The sequence below is a fragment of the Pithys albifrons genome, chromosome 8 (genome assembly GCF_047495875.1).
Source record: "Pithys albifrons albifrons isolate INPA30051 chromosome 8, PitAlb_v1, whole genome shotgun sequence".
In the NCBI taxonomy this organism is placed as follows: Eukaryota; Metazoa; Chordata; class Aves; order Passeriformes; family Thamnophilidae; genus Pithys; species Pithys albifrons.
Genome location: NC_092465.1, coordinates 4,043,773 through 4,065,659, shown reverse-complemented (window position 1 = coordinate 4,065,659; position 21,887 = coordinate 4,043,773). Strand labels below are relative to the sequence as shown.

The following is a 21,887-nucleotide window of genomic DNA, read 5'->3' as shown; positions in this document are numbered from 1 at the left end:
CCATGTATCTTGACACTTAATCACTTGCATTAAAGTAATTAAGATAATTTAAATAACATTTGATATTGTCATCTGTGGTTTGCTTGATAGGAAAAGAGAGTTACCAGAATTATGTTGTGTTGTAGCAGCAGTGATATCTTCTTCTTGGGGAAAAAACAGTAATCATTAATTAAAATCACCAGTTGAACGTCTGGTTAGCGTTACTGAACTGTGCATATTCAACAGATTATTCCCAATAATCAGATGTTAGTGATAGATCTTTCCTCTACGTGTGTGTGCAGCGTCTGTCCTTGTTTAGGAAATTATTTTAAACTGGACAGAAGCCACAGAGGAAGGATCAACCCAAATTCATAAATCTTCTGAAGGCACAGTATTTGGATTTGTTCACTTACCACCTGTGAGGCCAGGCAACATGTAGTGGTCTTTGCTGATAGTCCTGTCCACTCAACATATTAGAGAGGTTAAAAGTCAGACATTGCTTATCTTCCTCTTGACAAGGATTTGTACTTTCTGATGCTTCAGTCTGGATGGGTCTCACTGGGGCTGTTAGTGGGGAAGGCAGCCCCTCGTGCTGTGTGGTACCAAGTCCAGGCTGGGACTCACGAAGTCCAGACTTGTGATACACATCGCTGGTTTTCATTACCACTCTGCTCTTCTGCTGGCTCACCAGACCCTCTGACTGATAAGCATCTCCATTTCCTTTAACACCAATTACCTTTTCCAAACGGGCAAGCTTATGCTCTGGCATGAACCTATTAGGAAAAAGAACAAAAAAAACATGTGCGTTGTGTTCATGCTGGACTTCAGTTTCACCTGGCAACTAATTAAATAATAGCACATGAGAAGGTAAAATGCAGTTGATATTTTACAGCCATCCAAACAACCGCTCCACCAGCATTCAGTAACTGATACACTTAATACATATTTAGTGAAGATGGTACCTTTGAAATAACATAACAGGTTCCCTAACTGAGAAGACAAAAGTCTTCATTGAACTACATTGACACTAATGGCACAGGCATCAACAGGGGAAAAAATAATCTATGTAGCTGCTTAAGTGAAATAAAGCAAACACCTTTTGGAAGTAAAGAGAAAACTATGCCAGAAAGTCTTGGTATTTTTGACAGGACTGCAGCTAAGATTGGCAGCAAATACCAAACACAGTGGTGTTCAACTTAACATGAGTCTAGTCTATGTCTAGATTTAAGTCCAGCAAGTTGCTTCCTCACATATCAATGAAAGCTGACACAGAAAGACATTTTGGTGCCTAATAACATGGACCAAACATGTAGCAAGACATGTAAGTAGGCCTTCTTACTCAACTATCCTCACCTGATTTCTATATTGACCAACTGAAAACAATAAATCACACTTTAGAAAGAAAACCCCACCTCTAGAGAGAAGGATTGAGTAGTACATCCATTTGTAGAACAGAAGGAACCATGTTTTTTCACAGGTGTGAATAATGAACACCAAGAGATGAAACTGAGGCAGTTACTCATGACCTTCGACAGACAGGCTGAGACACCACTGGCTCTTCCATCTAATGTCCATGCTGCAGAAACACTTCCCAACAGCAGGATACTTTTGCACAGTTATATAGAAGCCACTGAAGTAATTTTTTTGTAATATATGAAATATAACAGTTTTGCTGATCCACTTTTAGTATTTGAATTAAAGTAGTAATGAATTACAGTCCTTCCCCAGGAAATACTTGAGTGAAGCTCCTTCATCCAACCATGACTCTTCTAAATTAACATGGATAGAACTCCAAGCATGGCCACCATGGACTCCTCAGTGTAAATGGCTGCCTGTACCTCCAGTTAATTTACTCACATAATATTTACTTACATGCCTTTCAGTGTGATTATGGTTCTCCCAGATAAGTAGAGACATTTAAATTTTCCGTTTCCTTTTAATTTCCAAATGTTTACAGACTATAGCCTGTTCATTAAACTGTTTACTAAAGCCAACACTTGCTCCACTTTATCAACCTCCTCCACAGTTCTTCGGAGTTTTACTCCATCAGAGCTCATTTCTGGGCTGGAACAAACCACTCCCTTCCCTCTCTGTCAAAACAAATATTTCTGTACACCAGAATCATTCACCTCACGCTGCAATGGAGAGTCTTTAAATGCAAACAGAAACTTTATTCTTCAAAATCACTACTGGAATACAAACACACACATACTATGTGAGCTTTACTACAGTTGTACTCTTGCTTTGAGGATTTTTCCTTGAACCCCTAAATCCCCCTTTCCAAGTCAGTACACTGAGTAACTATTTCGTGTAATGTGTATTCTTAGATTTGGCTTGCTGTCCCTTGGCATTTTATTTTCATGTTTATCTACAACAAGCTGCATTTTAAACCACTGACTAAATCACCTGTGGGAACTACCTTTTTCTGCTGCTCATCATCACTTTTTGGAGCTGGTCAGGGACACAACCACAAAAAGTTCAATCACATTCATCCAAATCTGATACCTGTGTTACAAACATGCCTGAGTTAAAGCATTCCCATCTCAGTGACTTAGTCATCCTCAGATTCTCTGACAGCAGTAAAAATATAGTATGGCTGAATTCCACACATAGAACCACAGAATTGTTGAATGGTTTGAGCTGGAAGAGACCTTAGAGATCCTTCAGTTCCAACTCCCTGCCATTGGCAGGGACACCTTCCACTAGCCCAGGTTGCTCCAAGCCCCGTCAATCCAAACTGGCCTGGAACATTTCTAGGGATGGAGCAGCCACAGCTTCTCTGGGCAACCTGTGCCACGGGCTCACTACCATCACAGTCAAGAATTTCTCCTCAATATCCCATCTAACCCTGCCCTCTGGCAGTGGGAAACCATTCTCTGTGTCCTGTCCCTCCAGGCCTCCCCCTTGTCCCATCACTCCAGATCCTTGTCCAAAGTCCTTCTCCAACTGTCTTGGAGCCCCTTTAAGCACTGCAAGGGGCTCTAAGGTCTCCCTGGAGCTTCTCTTCTCCACGCTGAACAATCCCAATTCTTTCAGCCACTGGTCAGACCTAAAAGTGGCTGGTGGTGGTTGTGGGATGATACAGCCCCACCAGGATATACTTTTATATATTTATGCATGGGAGAAGCTGAAGAGGAAACAGGTTAACGGATTTGTCCCAAACCACCACTGCACTGAAAAGACTGACTCACCCAACTAAATTTAACTAACAGATTTTGAAAGATCACTGCTGTTATGAAGAACTGCTTGAGGTGTGAGAGTTCAGGCTACCTAGGGAGGCTGTATCCCCCTGACAGTCTTTAATCTCCCAGCCAATCATCCACTCGATGCACCATTTCTGTTTCTGAAGAGGTTTCCTTCTTAGTTTTCAACCCTTATAAATCTGATCCGTCATTGCAGAATTCCTAATAATATTAGATAAAACTACACCGATTTCTCTCTGGAATAAACTCTTTAATATCTTTTATTTAAGACATGTGTGTGCAATCAATTCCATGGTATTTACTTGTATTACACACACAGTATTCATCATCTTGACAATTTTTTTAAAGTTTTAGAACACCATTTCAGTTAACAGTTTGGAAAAAAAAAAAAGAAGAGATTTATTTGATGGTTAACTTTGGAACAAGTTATCTGCATTAACTTCCATTGTTTTGGCATTAAGTAGTTCTGTATATTTTACTAACAACAGTGCAGACATGATAAAGGATGTAGGCAGAGAGCCATAAACAGCTCTCGCTGCAACCCACGGTGTTCGTGTAAAGGCATTAATTTTTGGATTTTGATTGGAAGACATCTCTATGCTCAGCCACTTGGATTTTGCTAAATACAACCCCATATAAAACCTTGTACCTGAAAAGAACAATTTCAACAGCAGCAAGAGCGTTGTAAATCATGTGTAGTATAAACTTGTCCACATGATTGGAATGATATAATGGATATTGGAGTCCCTAACCACTAGCTAATGTTCTTTATGACACTTAAATAAATGACCTGAAAATAAACTAATAACAACACAAAATCTTCTAAACCTGTTCATGTGTATTTCCCAAAAGCAGGCTAGAGAAAGACAGTGTCTAGTTAGCACATTTTTTGTGTTTACATTTTCTCCAGAACATTTTTGCTCCAGCTACTCTATTTTTCCTCTTCCAAACTCACATTAACTCTTTCTTCTGCCACCTTCCAAAGGTATCTGTCCATCCAGCACCTGCCCAGATCTTGGTCATTTAAAACATCAAGAGCTTGCAGGACTTTTACATCACCATGATGGTTATGGAGTAGCAGAGCTGGGGCAGGAGTAGACATAGGCTTTAAAAAACTAGATTTAGAGAAGATTTTTGTATGTATTATGTGTTTTTTACAATGAAGGCAGTGAAGCTGTGGCTGCCCCATCCCTGGAAGTGTCCAAGGCCAGGTCAGACAGGGCTTGGAGCAACCTGGTCTAATGGAAGGTGTCCCTGCATATGGCAGGGGATGGAACTGGGTGATCTGTAAGGTCCATTCCAATCCAAACCCTTCTATGATTCTTAAAAACAAGCTAGAGAGTTACCACAGCAGAGAGGTAGGATTTAGTTATTGAGAAGGATGCACCATTTTTCTCAACCTTAGTTACAAAACACACCAGTCATGTAAGAAAAATGCCATAGCATTCTATTTTTAATATAGGAGAAGGATTTCATTGTTATTATTAACTTGTGGTAGAGAAATTTTGCACATGTGAAACTTTCCAGAAAAGCAATTATCATCAAAGCATACAAATATTAACACTTTCAGCAGATTCCACAAGGTACTGTAACTTGTATTAAAAAAAAAACCACGGAAAATATTTTACTTTTAAGCACCACTCATACATACTTACAAACTGAAAGTTCAGAACAAACAGTGAGAGTTACATATCTAATTTTAGTATCAGAACTTGTTTTCCAAAGTAGTTTTCTTTTATTTATTCAGACTTTTGAGGCCCCCCCAACACATTGAATAGTCAATTTTAAAACTTCATGAAGACTCTACAAAGAGTATGCCTTGAAAACTTTCCCTTTTTGCATACTGGGTCTAGAAGTTTAGTTAAAAAGATGGGCTAAAAATTAAACTAAGTTCATATACAATAAAAATTCAATATCCTAAAAGTCAGAGTTTCAATCTAACTACTTGCTACTCTAACAGATTTTTTTAACTCACAGTCTTTAGATTGTACATTTTCTTTTATGTTATGAAACCCTGCTCTGAGGAAATCCATGTTTTTCCTTGAAGCGGATGCGTGTTTTCCCCAGCTCTTTTGTAACATGTTGTCATGTTCCATCATAGTGTTTATTCACAGTACTTTTTTTGCCATAATGAAAAATTATTTATGGGCACTGGCTTTTTTCCCATGGCACCAAGAGTCACTTTGTGCACCATTTTGTTCAATAAAAACAACAACAACAATAACAAGGATGGAATGGCCATGATGTCACTGCTTGATGAATAGAGGCCGCATTAGAAAGACAAACTGGAGTGCTGGTTTAGGTTAGATCAGATCATACAACTCTTCTCAACGAGTTCTAAGAAAGGATATTATACTAAAAAGAAAAAAAAAGTTAAATTCATAAAAATTTGCTGTTCTGAAAATGTAGTTACATTTGGGAGTAAAGTCAAAATTCTGAAAGTGCAAAGGATTTTTTTTTCCTTATTTAATACATTGGCAGTAAAAAGTTTAAAAAAAAATAAAGTAAGATCACAGAATCATGGAATGGGTTTGGATTGGAAGTGACCTTAAATATCATCTTGTTTCATCCTCTGCTGTGGGCAGGGACACCTTCCACTAGAACAGGTTGCTCCAAGCCCTGTCCAGCCTAGCCTTGGACACTTCCAGGGATGGGGCAGCCACAGCTTCTCTGGGCAACTTATTTCAGTGCCTCACAGGGAAGAACTTCCTACTACTATTCATAAAAATTGGCCTTTCTGTAAATGTAGATACATCCGGAAGCAAAGTTATAGTTTGGAAAGTGTAGTGGATTTTTTTGTTTATTTATTATATTGACATTAAAAAGTTTAAACATAATAAAATAAAATAGTCATAATCAGATACATTAGAAACCTTTCTCAGGCCTTAGACTGGAGCACAGGTATTTTAGAGCTGATGCATTTCCTTCATTGCTGATGCACTGTCATGGCATAACTTAAAATTCCACAAACTCATTGTCTGAGAATTCTCTTTGTATTTCTTGAATCCTGGTCACAAACGCCTCTTAGCTGCTAACTGCTGATATTTTTAGCAGAATTTATGCGACCTAAAGCACTACACAGGTTTGTGGAGAGATGCTGTGATTCTAATACCTGGAGGCCCTTTAGCTTATAATGCTTGTGATTGACTGTCATTTCCAATATATAAAAAATTCCACTTTGTGCACTTTCTTTCTTTCTGCTTCCTTGAATTTATCCTGTTCCCACGCTGAAATTATTCCCAAAATTACTACAAATACATGCAAAACTATAAAACCATACACACATATTACTGACCAAACACTGTACAAATACCAAAGATGTTTTACAAACCTCAGAATTTTGTCCACTCTATTCTAAGAAATAAAAATACCCAATAAGCCAACAAACCATGAAAGCAGATCTTTGGAGGCCAAATTGGAAGAGACAGCAACTCCATTAGTACATACTTGTTTTTTATATTTATATATAAAAATATACATTTATTTTTTTATTTTTAATGTTATGAATCAGCCGATAATAATAAAACTGATGCATTTTCATTTACCTACTTCTCAAAAATGACAAAACTGGGAGCAGAATCACAGTTCAGAAAATTTTTACTTCACTTTTTTCTCTACAACTACTGTCAAATTTTGCTCTACAGCAAAAAAACCCCAAGTGTTCCTGAGTGGGGTCAGGTGTCTTGAAACCAAATGCTCAAAAGAAGATTCCCAATATTCAGGGAATTTGATATTAGGGTTTATTGAAGTTGTCACATACTTTCGGAGATCTAATTTCACTTTCTGATCTTCAGCACTGGCTGTAATTCTTCATTCAGAAGAGGGAAGAGATTACTTGTCAGCAGTAATCTCTAACACAGATAATGCCATATAAATATTAGGGGCTTATAAGCATGGACAAGGATTAGGAGCAAAGAGAGAGAACAGAAAGAAAACTGAACAGAGCCAAGATTAAGCACTAGGAAGGGCATGGCAAAAGAAAATCCAAGGTCTGCAGCTCAGCTTGTCTTCCCACAGCAGAATATATCTTTCCCTGGGTAGAGTAAGTACAGTTTGCACTGATTTCCCTGCTTGCAAACTGCAAGATGTAGAAATAAGAAATATTATTTGAGATGTGATCATTATCCTCTCTTTTCCACTACAAAAGAGAAACTCAGAACGACTGAAGCTGGAAGATCTCTGGCCTAACCTTGGGCTCAAAGCCCATTCAGCTGGACCAGGTTGCTCAGAGCCTCATTCCAGTCAAATTTTAACTCTCACCAAAGGCCAAGAAGAGAGATTTCACATGCAGGCAATAAATATGTGAGAGGTGTTGCTGCCAGCTGGGACTGTGAAGTGAACAACAACATGGGAGAGAGCTAAAGCTGATCAGGACATCTTCCTTCCTGGCCAGAGAGAAGAACTTGGTAGGTAACCTCTACAACAGATAAACCAGGGGAGTGATATCACAAGCTCTTACTTATTTCTGACAAATCAGACAAATGAATGTTATTTGAGCAAGAAATTAGCTCAATGCCACAATCTTGTCACTCCAGTGGTGTGTCTGATTAGCAGGCAGGATCCAGAGATGCTCCTGGAGAAAAGAGGCTGGATCCAAATCAGCAATGGGCAGTTGGCTTTGACCCAACTTGATCCATCAGAGTGGGGAAGGAATATGAGGCAGACAGAAGAGATGCCAACAGTAAAGACAGAAGAAGAGAAATTAGTTAATTCTCACTTTCCTCAAACAACAACTTCCACTTATTTTTAAAAAAAAATTTCTAAGTGAAATCCTTCAATATCCAGAATCCATATTTGACACTCTCAAAAATTTCCACTTCTAATTAACATTTACACTTTTCTTTCCATTCTAGTTTCACTCTGATTTGACAACACTTTTGTTTGTTCATTCTTTAAGATGTCATAACTATAGCTCAACCTCACGAGGATGGTCAAATTGACCTCTTAACCTTCCCCTCACTATTACATTTGAATTTCTAATGTTAAGATCACTGTTCCAGGTACACTGTAAAGTCCAAATTCCAGATGACCAGGATTTTATAAAAAGTATTCTTTAACTCTTATTCATAGAATCACAGGATAGCAGGATGGGTTGGAAGGGACCTTAAAGATAAGTTCAAATCCTCCTGCCATGGGCAGGGACACCTTCCACTATCCCAGGTTGCTCCAAGCCCTCTCCAACCTGGCCTTGGACACTTGAGCGATGGGGCAGCCACAGCTTCTCTGGGCAACCTGTGACAGAGTGTCAAAAATTATTCCTCAAAATCCATGGAAAAGTACTACCTTCCAAAGCACAAGCCTGCAGTAGAATTATACAAAACAGGAAAAAAGGCTGATCAAACTACCCCTGGAAGTCTAAGCTTCCCCGGTATGGAGTCCTCTGTGCTGCTGTTCTTGTTGGACATCATTTCAGCCAAAAGCACATTTAGCCTAATCCAGTACTTGTGGGGGTTATTCCTTTTTGTTGCATAGTTACTCCTAACAAAAGACTTCAACAATATCTTAAGTACTTCAGGTCAGTTAAAAAAAAAATAAAAATCAGAGAGTGATTACTCTGCATTTTCATTCCAGAAGGGAGACTCTGGATCTAAAGAAGTCAAATGCAAAGTTTTCTTTGACATCAAATGAGACTGAGTTTGACCCTAAATATGTTATTTCTGAGTTCACATCTACTGCCTGAAATCCTCTAACACTAAATATAAGAATCTGTGCAATTATAAATTCTAAGCCCATCATTCTTCACAAACGAAATGGTGATAATTTAAAAACTCCTCAGAAAGATGGTAATGAACTACAATACATATTTTATAATGCAGGTGAAAATAACTTACGTGTTATTTTGTACAAGATAGGAAAACATGGACTAATTGATAGTTCAGAAAAAAAGGTAATTTTCTCTATAATTAAACACACTGACTGTGTAGATCTGCTGCAATGACACTGCAAAGTAACTTTTGGAGCCCTAAGAGTCCTCTTAATAACAACTGCCAGAAATTCAGAAATTGTTGACTTAAGTTCTGCTTCTGCAGAAGTTCAAAAGAATGAATTACACTATGGGGAAAAACGTTAGGCTTCTGAGAATTGCAAGGTTTTTAACGTTCTTTACAATTTTAAAGGATTGGTCATGTTTATTAGTGGTTCCTTAAACAGAAAAAAACAACTCAGCTCTCGAGTGCTTATTTAGAAAATGCAAATTTCACATAGAGCTCCACACAATACAGCATCTCCTCTTGCTAAACACAACTGGAAATGCGTGTTTGAAAACTGATATCACACCTTAAATCATCTTTTTTTTTTCTTTTTTAATTAAACTAATACCAGGATCCTGTAACATGTAATTTCCTGTTTTGTGGAACTACTTCTAATCAGGATATATAGGATGGATGTCCCCTTTAAAGAGGCTGCTTTGCAACATACGCAATGCAGAAGGGAGTGCTATCATAACACTTCAATAGTTAAGTGACTTTATGAGAAAAATACTTCCAAATGTTTCCTAAAACCTTCCAAACCGCACCAAAGAACATTATCGTAATATTATGTTTCCCCTTGGCCTCCAATATTTAAGCTTGGTATTCTCGAAATGATACTTGGATGAAAAATATAAGTTTATGTAATGTATAAATTGTTCCTAGAAGTAAAGCTGCCTTTAAAATAACTCTGTGTAGATGTCAGATATTTTACATTTTCAATAGCTTTTCTGTATTAATTGAAGAAATGGCATGGCAGTGCTTTGGGCTGCACGGGAATAATCTGTATTTTAAAACTGAGCAGTCACTGTGTGATCTTATCCTCTCAAATACTGAGAATAATAACTGTCCTGACCGATTACATATCAAGTTACCCTTAATAGATATCCATATTTCTTCTGCAGTATACATAATCCATATAAACTGTACACCATATATCAATACCATATTCCAGCGAATCCACCATCAAAGAGTTCGTTTATAGTAGGTTTTCATTTGACTGGGGGTTGTAACGTTCTGTGCAATCATAACCCAACCATTTCAGGGATTTTGCCAGCAAGCTGCTTTTTGGCAGATTATTGGCAGTACATATTGGCAACAAACTAGTGCAACTAAGCCCTTCTTATAACTTACAGGTAAATAATGATTTTAATAAATTTATGTAAAATGTTCCACTTGCTTACATCTGGTTTTGATAATTCACTTGCCTGTGCAAATGCAAACTTCTGTGTGTTTCTCAGGAAAGCACATATTTCACCTGAAATATTTAAGGCTTTCTCAGGTACCCCAATAAATAAGCAATAAAGCCTGCTTTTATTTGAAGGCTTAACTGAAGAAAGTTTTATCTGAAAAAGCTAGGGAAATTAATTAAAAATAATAATTGTATGCACAGAAAAATCTAAAACACACTTTGTCAGTAATACAACATTAGAATAGTAAGAAAAACTCATTTTTGGGCTATGGTGGAGCTATCCCAGCCACAGGTCATTCAAATTGGATAGGCCAGTCAGCTGACTCTGGCCCTCAGGGTCACTCAAGGCAGAGATTTTGATCTCCATTTCCAAATACGTCACTGTATTAATTTGCCCTTTCTTTTTGCAGTCCAACTAAAGTTTAAATGTGTAGCAGTTGTATATCTATTAGGCACTATGGACTAGAGGAAATCCCAGATTTTAATCCCACCTTTGCCAGTGTCTCATTCATTGCTCAAACTCCAGAAGTCTCTTCTTTCCATCTCTAGAATCTGCACCCCCAAACCTCTCCCCCCAAAAAAATCAAGTTTTCCTCCAAAAGCTCTAAAAATATTACTACTACTAATAGTAGTGCCATTACAGGGGAAAAAAAAAACCTTGGGCACCCTTCTGCTGGTATAATCAGTTTGACAGTGATGCTGACTTAAGATCCCTGATAATCTGCCTTTAAGGATTTGAGTGCCAGAACAATCCTTGGGGAGCCTACACCTCTGAATTCTGACAAACACTTGTGGCCCATCACTGAGCTACCTGCGATATTAACAACAGCAAAATAAAAAGAGAGATATGCAGCTTTGTGTTGAAAAAAGGAAAAAAAGGGCATCAATACAAACAGCACTGCTACCCTTAAACACCAAGTTACCAGCTTGGTGACAGACCTGCACAATGGACAACAGGGAACGATGGTGCCTCCTCCATAAGGAGACAGGCTCATGAGCAGCTTGAGCTATCTCCCACTCTGGGCAGGACATGGCTGTGGTTTGTGTTGGAATGGACCTTAAAGCTCATGTGGTTCCAAATCCCCTGCCATGGGCAGGGACACCTCCCACAAAACCAGGTTGCTCCAAGCACCACCCAACTGGCCTTGAACACTTCCAGGGATGGGGCAGCCACAGGTTCTCTAGGAAAGCTGTGCCAGGACCTTACCACCCTACCAATATCTCATCTAACTCTGCCCCGTGGCAGTGGGAAGCCATTCCCCCTTGTCCCATCACTCTAGGTCCTTGTCCAAAGTCCCTCTCCAGCTCTCCTGGAGCCCCTTTAGGCACTGGAAGGGGCTCTCAGGTCTCCCTGGAGCCTTCTCTTCTCCCAGTGAACACCCCCAACTCTCCCAGCCTGGCTCCAGAGCAGAAGGGCTTCAGCCCTTGGAGCATCTTCTGGTAACAATTATCACCAGTTGCCCCCATGCTTCTCATGCCTTTCACTCCACTTGCTGGGATCACACATTCATTCAGCCTGTGAAACACATATCTGTAATTAGGGGAAACAATGCACTTCAAAAGGTTTAACACAGCCAAAGTCCATGTCTGCTCTGTTGGTGGATACATGTCAGAGTGATATTAAATAATTGCTTGGAATGGGGCCTGTAATGAATAAGGAACAATCAATTAAGCATGAGATTTTACTTGTGCCCAATTCAGCCTAGAACTTGCTCGCTATTTTTGAGCATTTATTCATTCATGGAGCTGGCAGTTTAGAATTCTGTAAAGATTGGCAAAATGGTTAAAACCCCCTCAACAAATTGTTGTTCAGATCTATTGGACATGCTGGTACAACTCACTGTTGCTATAGTGGACTTGCTTTTAATTTGATCTGTTTCATGGATTCGGTATCCTTCCAGCACGTTAGAAACCTAAGGGCATATATTTGTATTGTTTAAAGGCAGGAAATTCTGTGAAGTGAAATGAGAACATATCCCTTTTGCCTTTATGGACTTTTGTTATTTTCTTTTCCTTTTGGGGGTTTTGGAAACAAAACCAGTGAAAGCTGAAAGTTTTGAACAATAGCAAATTACTTTCAAGGAAAAAAAAAAGTAAAATACCAAGTATACTTTTATAACTTTATTCATACACTTTGTATATATGTAAATTGCACTTATCCAAGCATCAGAAAATACCATTCACAGCAGGGCCTTATGTTGCAACAGGATCATACTGGTTTTGTCATAAAAGACCGTGGACTTTGCTGTTTTATTCCTTCACTACCTTGTATTAACTTGTACCCCACTGACTTCATGACAGAGCTGACTTGTTTCATGCTAACCACAGAACCAGGGCAATCACATTCCTATTGTAAGGAGGAAAACTACCAATTTTTGTAGCTCTTTAACTCCTTGCCCAAAGAGTCCCACAGCCTCCCCTTTAGTTGATGCAAAAAGTAGGTCTGAATTCTAGGATAGGAAATGAGAACTGATCGAAGAAGAACAAGGACATATAACCTGCTAAAATTAAGAGCAGGGCAGATAGTGCCTTTTAGACAACTACAGCAGCAAACTTTCTTACAGCAGTTCTGTACTACTTAGGGAAGGACTGGAGGCAGAATGGCTGCATCAGCACAGAGACCAGATCCCAGCAGGATGCATCAGTCCTAGTGCAGTACTGCACAAAGACAACCACACTGCTTTTGGTGCTCAAACTAGCTCAGTATCTTTATTGCAGATAATGAATTACACTGTACTACTTAATAAGTAGAGGGTTATAGGTTATAGCCATGGTTATGGCTCCCTGGAATACTCCTGCCTCATGAGAGAGTGCAGAGATTCAAGTAAGTCTGCAAGAAAACTTGCTGGAGGACAGCTCATGTGCCACAACCTCAAGTGCAGCCATTTCAGCAAGAGCCCGAACACTCACCCAGCACTTACCCAGTGGCGTTCCCTGCATGTGGTGCACAACAAGCTGACTGTTCCTATCACACAAGCTTAATAGCTAAATATAAATTACAGTGGGATGCAAGGCTTCAGAGAGACATTTGACACCCAAGACTCTGCTGGCCATGGGATCTCTCCTAACTGGTGTTTCTTCACTCACTAATCCCTCTTCCTGGACAGCAGCAATTATGACACTGGTGAGATGCAGGACTGGGGTTTGTTTTCTTTCATCAGGCAGAGTGCTTCGTGCCCATCTCTTCTATTCTTGGAGGTTACAACAACTGAAGCAGAGATCTCAATGAGACACAATCAATCATCATAATAAACACAGCTCAGCTGCTTCCGTGGGGTCAAAGCATTTGGTGGAGAAGACTCTTAGAAAGAGATCCGAAAGAACATGAAGAAGTGGCTTTACTCTAAGTGCTCGCAGTAATGAGTTCTAAAAAATCACTCCTGACGATCAACCCTGCGGAATAAAGACATGAAGGATACCAATGTCCACCCATGGACTATCTGACCTCTACATAAACGCAAAGGGATCCATAACTACCAGCTGTAGCACTTCTGTGGTCTTTCCTGCAGCAGTAGGCAATGAAAACAAAGGCTTGGCTACCACCTGGACATCACAGGGTGCCTCACCTTCCCTATGGAAAAACCAGGGAACTACAATTACTCCAACTGTTCTTCTCCCCCAAACTCTCTCTTATTCAGTGTATATGAATTCAACAGTTTTGCCCAAGTGCTCAAAACCCAACTAATGTTACATTTTAAAACATTACAGCATACAGATGTTTAAATCATATCTTCAAATGCATAGGCATAATCAACCAGAAGCCAGCAGTTTACAGATCCTGCCTACCTTTTTTTCAGTTCTTCTGAAAATGTAGTTAAAGGTTCTTAGGGCAAAAATGATGACTAAGTCCATGAACTGCCAAAAAAAATTGGCTGTGACATCACTTATTAAAAGTTATGATAAACTAGAAGGTCCAACTAAAAGGAGCAGATGCACTGTGGGCTAAGTTGTAGCTGCAGACAGAATTTTTGGTGCCAAGATCAAAAGAACAAGGTGTTCATATAAATGGCATTTTATTTTGATCCTATTATTCTATATGAGCTTGAGAAGAGATCAAAGGTAAAAGCACCCAGGTTTCACTATTAACACTTAACATAACTCCAGTCGGAAAATCCTTTCCAGATTTCCAGTGCAATTTAAAGCCCAGCACATTTGTGTTGTTCTATTAGGTTAATATACCTGGAGGCACGGGTTTGATTCCCTGACCACCTTTTCCATTGTGGAAAATTGCTTCTCCTGTATGTATAATTTCAGTTATTTTCATGTTTAGGACAGCAAAGACACCCTCCCTCTGGGGAGTGCAGTGGTTTGCGTTGTCCCTGCTGCCCTAGAGAGCCAGGCTGCCCTGAAGTGGTGACAATATATTACTGACTGTACGACAGTCGGGAAATTCAATACCATTGGAGTCAAGTACTAAAGTGTGGTTCAGCCCCTGCCAAAGCATACCAGCTTCCACTCAGAATGTAAACAAACCTAATGGGCCTTTCAAATATCTAAAAATTCCTCCTGATAGCTGGCAAGAATAAATGTGCTTTAATATGTTGTATTGCTTATTATGACATTACCCAGGACTACTACTATTAATTAATGGTTCTATTGCCTCTCTTAGCACCCAGCGGTTTTGCATAAAGAAAAAATAATAACATATTGTATTTCTTACAAAGCCAAAGTATACTAACTAATTTTAATATTCATGTTTTCTTTGAATGGAAGCTTCTCATTGATGATTAAGTAACTTAGGGCTGATATTTCAGAACTGAACTTCCACTGAATTTCTTTGATTTCTAGGACTGCAGAAAGCTGTTAATCAACAGGTATCAGTGATCAGATTTTACCTTTGGAAAAATCAGCAATCAAGCATGCATAATAAGAAAGAATGTCTATGTCCTTCCCTTCCTTGCCATCCCCTCCTCACTTGCTATTACAGCATTTGTGTTAAATAGTTGTTCCAAAGTTTATTGTAAATGCCAAAAAGTGGGCACTGATCCCACAGGAGCTGGCTCAGCCATGACCCACCATCTTGACCATATTCATTTTATCTAAATCTGTTTCAAAGAGGGAGTTTGGGGTGGTAGTTTTGGGGTTGAGTTTTATTTTTCACTTAATAACAGTGGATTGACAGAGGGGAGGAGGTGGCAAGTTGTGACTCTGGGAACTGGCACAGTCAAGGCTAAATACATAGAGGTGAGCTGTGGCCTAGAGTGAACATGACAATTATGGGTTAAACGAGGGGAAAACATCTCATGCACAGTCAGAATATGTTCATGTTACACAGCAGCCAGCTGGCTATAAATCCAAGAAGTAAGCTGGAAAGCTTTAGAGTTTAAATGGATGAATAGAGATATAGATGGAAGAACAGTGGTTTGTCCCCATATGAATGGCTTTTAACTGAAAAGAGTGGTTGCTTTCATGAGAGTTTGCCAGAAGAGCAACTTTGTTGAGATTTTAAAAAAGAGTTAAGTATGATGATTGGGACATTGCATATATTTATATTTTCTACTTTGTTTTGAGACAGAGAAGTCTGATTCAGTGTGTCTGAACAATTACAAGCCTTTACACACAGGTGTTCCAGTGAACAGGGATACAGATTCTTTAATAATACCTCTGCAGCTGATGATCCATAAACAGGATTACTCTATTAATTTATTTCAGATTCAAATTACCACAAGCTGAGCTGCAAAAAGCCATGACCTATTTTTCTTTCCATGTTTCCAGCTCCTAGTAATTTATACTATAGCCTTCTCTACCCTCTACACATGCATCACTGAGCCCACAGCCAATCACCCCACCTGTGCTCAGATCCACCAGATCACCATGAGGCTGCTAAACCAACACCTTCCTGGCAGACACAAAGGATGACAGAGGCATTTCTGAGACTTTCTTTTCTTTTTAGCATATAATGCTGACTAGCAGAACCTTCTGTATTAGAGACCCAAGAAACACCCTAATAGGTTTTCATAAATGGATGAACTTGAATGACTTGGGGTTTTGACCTGTGCCAGGCCAGGAGCTGAACGTCAGTGATCCTTGTGAGTCCTTTCCAACTCAGGATATTCTATGATTTTACAACTTTCTAGAAGTCTAGTCACTCTGCCTGAACATATTGGGATCTTAGCAAGATAGACACTTGCTCTTTTTCCCCTCCATCTTAGGCAGATGCAATTCCCTCTTGAATCCAAAAACAGAGCTCTGGCTCTCACTAACTCAAAGAACAGCTAAACTTTAAAGGCGCTAGGAAACTTCACATTCATAATTATGTTAATATTAATTCATATGTTTTATATATATATGTTTTACCAAACTTTTTTGGTGTTTAGACATGGCTATAAGCTCATGGGTTTGATAGAATCAGATGGGAACTGTAGGAAGACTGATAACAGCTTTGCTCCCCAAAACCTTTCTCCTGTGTCTCTGAAGTGACTGAATGGGAACTGAGAGGGAAAAGAACAAAGATTTGCTGTTCTTTACAGTCACGCAATGAAAGTGTAGGTTAAGTACAGGAAGTATTTGCAGATTCCAGATATTCTGTGGACCTTTGTTGCTTTTCCTTGCATTCAGATCTAATCTCAGTCCCTGCACAGAGCTGGACTTTCATGTTCTGCGGTTCTTCACTAATAGAAAGCCCAACCCACTGTGACACTTAGGGCAAAGTGGACTCAAGACACAACTTTTAACTTCAGCTTCTTGTAGGCCTTTATTCCTGCTAATGCATTATGGGAAAAACACTTCACCAAGAAGAGATGGCTTCAAAGTACACTAATGAGTTAATTAATAAACATATTTAATATATACTAATAGTAGAACACACCTACAGACTGACAAGATACAGCTATAATTTTTAGAAGAATTTTGGATAAAATGTTGGATGTTCCATATCAAATATAACACCATCATGTGATTTTTAAGCTTCAGAAGTATAAAACTACTGAGTGTTTATTTTTTGATACCAAATACGTGCATACCTCCAACTGACTCAAGTCACCATTAATAACTAATAAGATATTTTTAGGAGGTCCTTCAAACAGAATGGTAGTATTCTCACTAAGTAATAAATTGTGTCTGGTTCTTTAGCTTCAATCAAGCATCAATTTTTGATTATTTATCCAAAGTCAGAATTCTTAAAATACGTCCTTTTTAATAGAACCAATTTCTAGGGAAAAAAGATTCCTCTCCACAATTTGAGTGCAATCAGCTATTCTAATAACACTGGCTCTGATTTGGAGGCAAGGTTCATGATCAAATACATTTAAGGAGGGTTGTATGGTTAATTTCAGAGCTACCCCACCAGTATTCACATGAATAAGCATAAACAACATTGTTTTATTCTGCTGCTGTGTCACCTTTGATTCTCAGAAACCTGCTTGTACCTACACAGATCTGCATTTTGCAGGACAAGGGCTCATAGTAGGATGGGCAGCTCAGATTTGTCAATCAGCAATATCTGGCACTGAAAATAGTTCTGAATATGAATAGGAAAATATCTGGCTGTCGGATAGTTGGAGGAATTCTATGCCAAAACATTGCTAGGGACATTTCCAGCTCTCACAAGAGCATTCTGCTAATTCTCGATGACTCATCTGCACCTTTGGGTGCTTATTGGAAACATTCCTCCTTTCCCTTTATTTTCCTTTGTGAAGAAAACAGAAAATGGAACTCTCACCAGAAAATAAGAAAAACATTAACCTCTAAGTCCCCTGGATTTTGGTAAACAGTGAGATCACTGGAAACCTGCATATGAATTAGAGGAGAATAATGGGACTGAGCAAAAAGTCATGGACTATGTTCATCAATATGTGCCTTTTATGTAAACTAGATTGTTAATTGAAAACCCATTTTCAGAGTCTCTTAAGAGGCAATCACCTTAAAATTAATCAAAGTCCTGTTTTGTCACTGTTTTTTTAATGGGGTTTGTGCTCCTTTGGATGCTCAGAAAATTGCTTGGAGCAGAGACCGGAGCCAGAAGCTTTGGAGTTCATGTCTGAGTGTCCATCTTTCCCAGGCTTGAGGGAGCTGGGGGGGATCAGCCTGGGGAAAAGGAGGCTCAGGAGGGACCTTATCACTTATACAATTCCCTGGCAGGCAAATGTAGCCAGGTGGGGGTCGGGCTCTGCTCCCAGGTAGTAAGTGACAAGAGGAAACAATCTCAAGCTGTTCCAGAAGAGTTTTAGGTTGGATATGAGGGAAAAGTTCTCCACTGAAAGGGTGGTCAGGCATTGGAACTGGCTGCCCAGGGAAGTTGTGGAGTCCTCATTCCTGGAGGGATTTAAAAGACAGGTAGATGTGGCACCTGGGGCCATGGGTTAGTGATGGCCTTGGCAGCGCTGGGGGAACTCAACCTTTTCCAGCCTCAATGATTCAGTGATTTTAGGACAGTGCTGGCAAGGTGAGAAAGCACCAGTGGCTCAGCTCACTCAGTCACTAGTCAGTGAGTGACACAAGTGGTTCCCAGGCTGATGTCACCGAACAACAGTGGGAGCAGGGAGATGTCCATCAGCAGTGAATGGATCTGGCTAAAGGGCAGGGAGGCATCAGGACAATGGGTGCTGTTGAGGCTCCAGGTAAGGGAGGTGACAGACTTGGTATTAACAGCAACTATTTAAGCAGGACTCTGGGATTGATATCATTGAATGGCATTGTCCAAGTCAGTAGGAACCATGATGTCTGTGGTCTGCTCACCAGTCACTGCAGTGGGTCAGAGTCCCCAAAACAACAGAATCTGAGCTCCATCTTCCATTTCATCATCACCATGCCTTTAGTTTTCAACCATTTCTTTTCCCACTTACCTATGGCTTTCCCTGTTAGTTATCTCTACTAAAGTTGCCTCTGTGAGGTACATGGAACAAAGTCTTCTTGAAAAGCTTTGGGGTGACTTTTTTCTATATACCGCTTCTTAAAATATTCCTTAACTTACTCCTCCAGTGCCTAGCAATGAGTCATTAAAAAAATAATTTCATACTAGTAACACAGTGAGAGATATCAAAGGTGAAAATTTGCCATTATTTGCACTCAGCCTGAAAACGTCTTCAAACAGCATAGAGGAAAGGTCTGTATTTGTCTACAGATAAATTTTCTTAACATTTTTTCCATCAATTTATTTCAGCAAGAATGGCCAACTTAAATTTTTCAGTGTCTTCAAGGACCTTATTTCATAAATTTGTATAAAAGGCAGAAAAGTATATATATATGTTTTAAAAGCAGCCAGGAATATAAGCAAGAGTTTTTGTGGAAACAGTGCCATTAGATTTAAAATGCCAAACACTCAAATTACTTCTGACACATTTGATTTGAGTCGCTTTTGAATTTGCACCTACAAACAATAAAAAACAGTGGTTCTGAAGGAGACTGATTATTTCCTTTGCAATATTTTACCACAGAGAAGTTATTCTCTCTTTCTGCCAGATCTGACAGCCATTCAAACGCCCTGGGTATACTGCACACTAAAGTAGAAATATGATCTCTACTTGGAAACACCCCTCAAAAATAGTTTCTTCTGTCAATTCTCAGTAACTGCATTCAATAACAAGCGCGACTATTGAACTCTGAAAGTATCAATGTTCAGTCATCTTCCTGAGCTTACATATCCCAGCTGCAGGGAATAACGATGCTGAAAGACCGCGATCTCTCCCCATCCTTTAGATATTTATCATAACCCTTTGTGATATTTAATTGGCACTGCTTTCTGCTCCTTCATTTCCAAATAGATGAATCACAGACTCAGTCTTCCAGGAACCAACCACTTGAGCTATTCTCTGCACTTCCTTCAACTGCTCCTCGACCGCAGCCAGCCCTTTGATTGACCCCACCTTTAATCAGTGTTTGACGGGAGAATCTCAGCTAAAATGTGCATTAAGTCTTCTGAGAAGAGAATGAGTAATCAACACCTAAACCCCAGAATTACAACAGCAAACTTCCCAGAGCCTCCCACAGTCAGTGGGGCTTGTTCACATGCTGAAGTGAGGAAAAGCCACCGCTGACAGTCAGATTTCCTCACTTTCTTATTCAGGAGTAATACAAAGTGCCATTTGTAGACTACTCCAAGTCATACACGGGGTGTTAATCACAGATTAACGCAAAAACTAGGGGGTATAGTCTCCATCAGGTACTCTTCATGATACTGAACTGTTGATTTAAAATTACAACTTGCCAAAAACTAAATCAGCAAACCAATAGTTCACCAAAAAAAGAGAACCAACTCATTTGCCAATCATTCTCCTCTAACTACCAGGCTCAGTTCTGTCACAAATGGTGGAATAGACTTCTGGTTGTGCATTAGTTTGAAGTGACTTCAGTGCCACCACTAAGGACCATCGTTTAATGGCCGAGGGAGATGCAGAAAGCCTCCTAGTCCCTCCATCTCCAGCTCCAATATATCAGCTACTGCTATTTACATCAGTCCCCTGACTTCTCTGTCCCAAATAGGTGGTTATTTTGCTCTGATGCCAAAACCTGATACTTGATCTACTTCTGTGGCTTCTTGATCTTACTGTAACACAACCAAAGGCAACAATAAAATACATTTTTTATGAAGCAACATGTTAAAAATAATCCAAGTCTTCTAAAAACATTTCTCCTAGGTATAGTGTTTACAAAGAGTAAAAAAACCTATTTATAGAACTTTGGGAACGCAATCCTTAACTCAAAATAGTCATAGAATTATTTGTGATTAGCTACCCGTTACAAATCAGAAAGTGGGTCTCTAACTTGGAAGTTTGGTAGGTTTACTCTAAGTTTTACAGTATATTAAATGCTTTTATTGCCTTTTTACAGGAAGAAATACAGAATTACTTGTAATGGAATCAGTAAGCCAATGGTCTTCCTTTTCTGAAGTTCCCTAGTTATCCTGAAATAATAAAAATACAGCAAGACAGTGGCAAGAAAGCAAGTGGACACTTCTCCACAGCATCTCAACAATAAACAGCAGAACTGTGGCACTCCATCGGAATGTTCCAAACCTAAATTGAATGGCAGCGTGATTGCTGTGGTTCCAGTTATGTTAATTAGGCTGGGTTCATGGTTCATTGAGGCTGCAATTATGCTCCAAAGAAATGCTGTAAGCAGGCTATCCCATCCTCCTGCAGCCTGCTGAGTGTGCTCCCATTCTTCTTGGGGCAAAAAGGCATTCTAAAGGGATTAGACATTGGAGTCACATTTACACTTAGACCACACGGTTTGTGAAGATGCAATTAGATGACCATGTTCTGGTATTCTCTTCTTTTTCAGATTTGTTAGGAAAAATAGCTTTCCAAGTTCATTGGCCATTTTTAAAGCATGCTTTACTTTGCCAATTTGCATACTAAGCATACAAATTATAAGCCTTATTAGCCCCACTTCAGCTGTAGGGTGAGTAAAGGAGAGGAAGAGTTTTGCCCAAGGTTATGTAGCTCTTCAGTGGAAAGAGAACTGAATTTCTTAGGTTAATGGTTGTACTGATGATCTTCCAGAGCTTTTCCAACCTAAATGTTTCTATGACTCTTTTAATGACATTTCCTGATGGACCACTGTGGGTAAGACACACACACCACACAAAATGCAAAACCTTCTGCTGGA

General features: G+C 39.4%; 1 protein-coding gene across 10 annotated transcripts in view; it reads right to left on the bottom strand.

The window, feature by feature from the left end:
- The window catches only part of GTDC1 (glycosyltransferase like domain containing 1), a 180,095-nt gene that overhangs the window by 36,015 nt on the left and 122,193 nt on the right, over positions 1 to 21,887 (bottom strand). For all 10 annotated transcript variants that reach the window (XM_071561806.1, XM_071561805.1, XM_071561811.1 and 7 more), the window contains one exon: positions 393 to 752. In XM_071561806.1, coding sequence (XP_071417907.1) covers positions 393 to 752 — 360 coding nt within the window. The remainder of the gene's footprint in view (positions 1 to 392; positions 753 to 21,887) is intronic.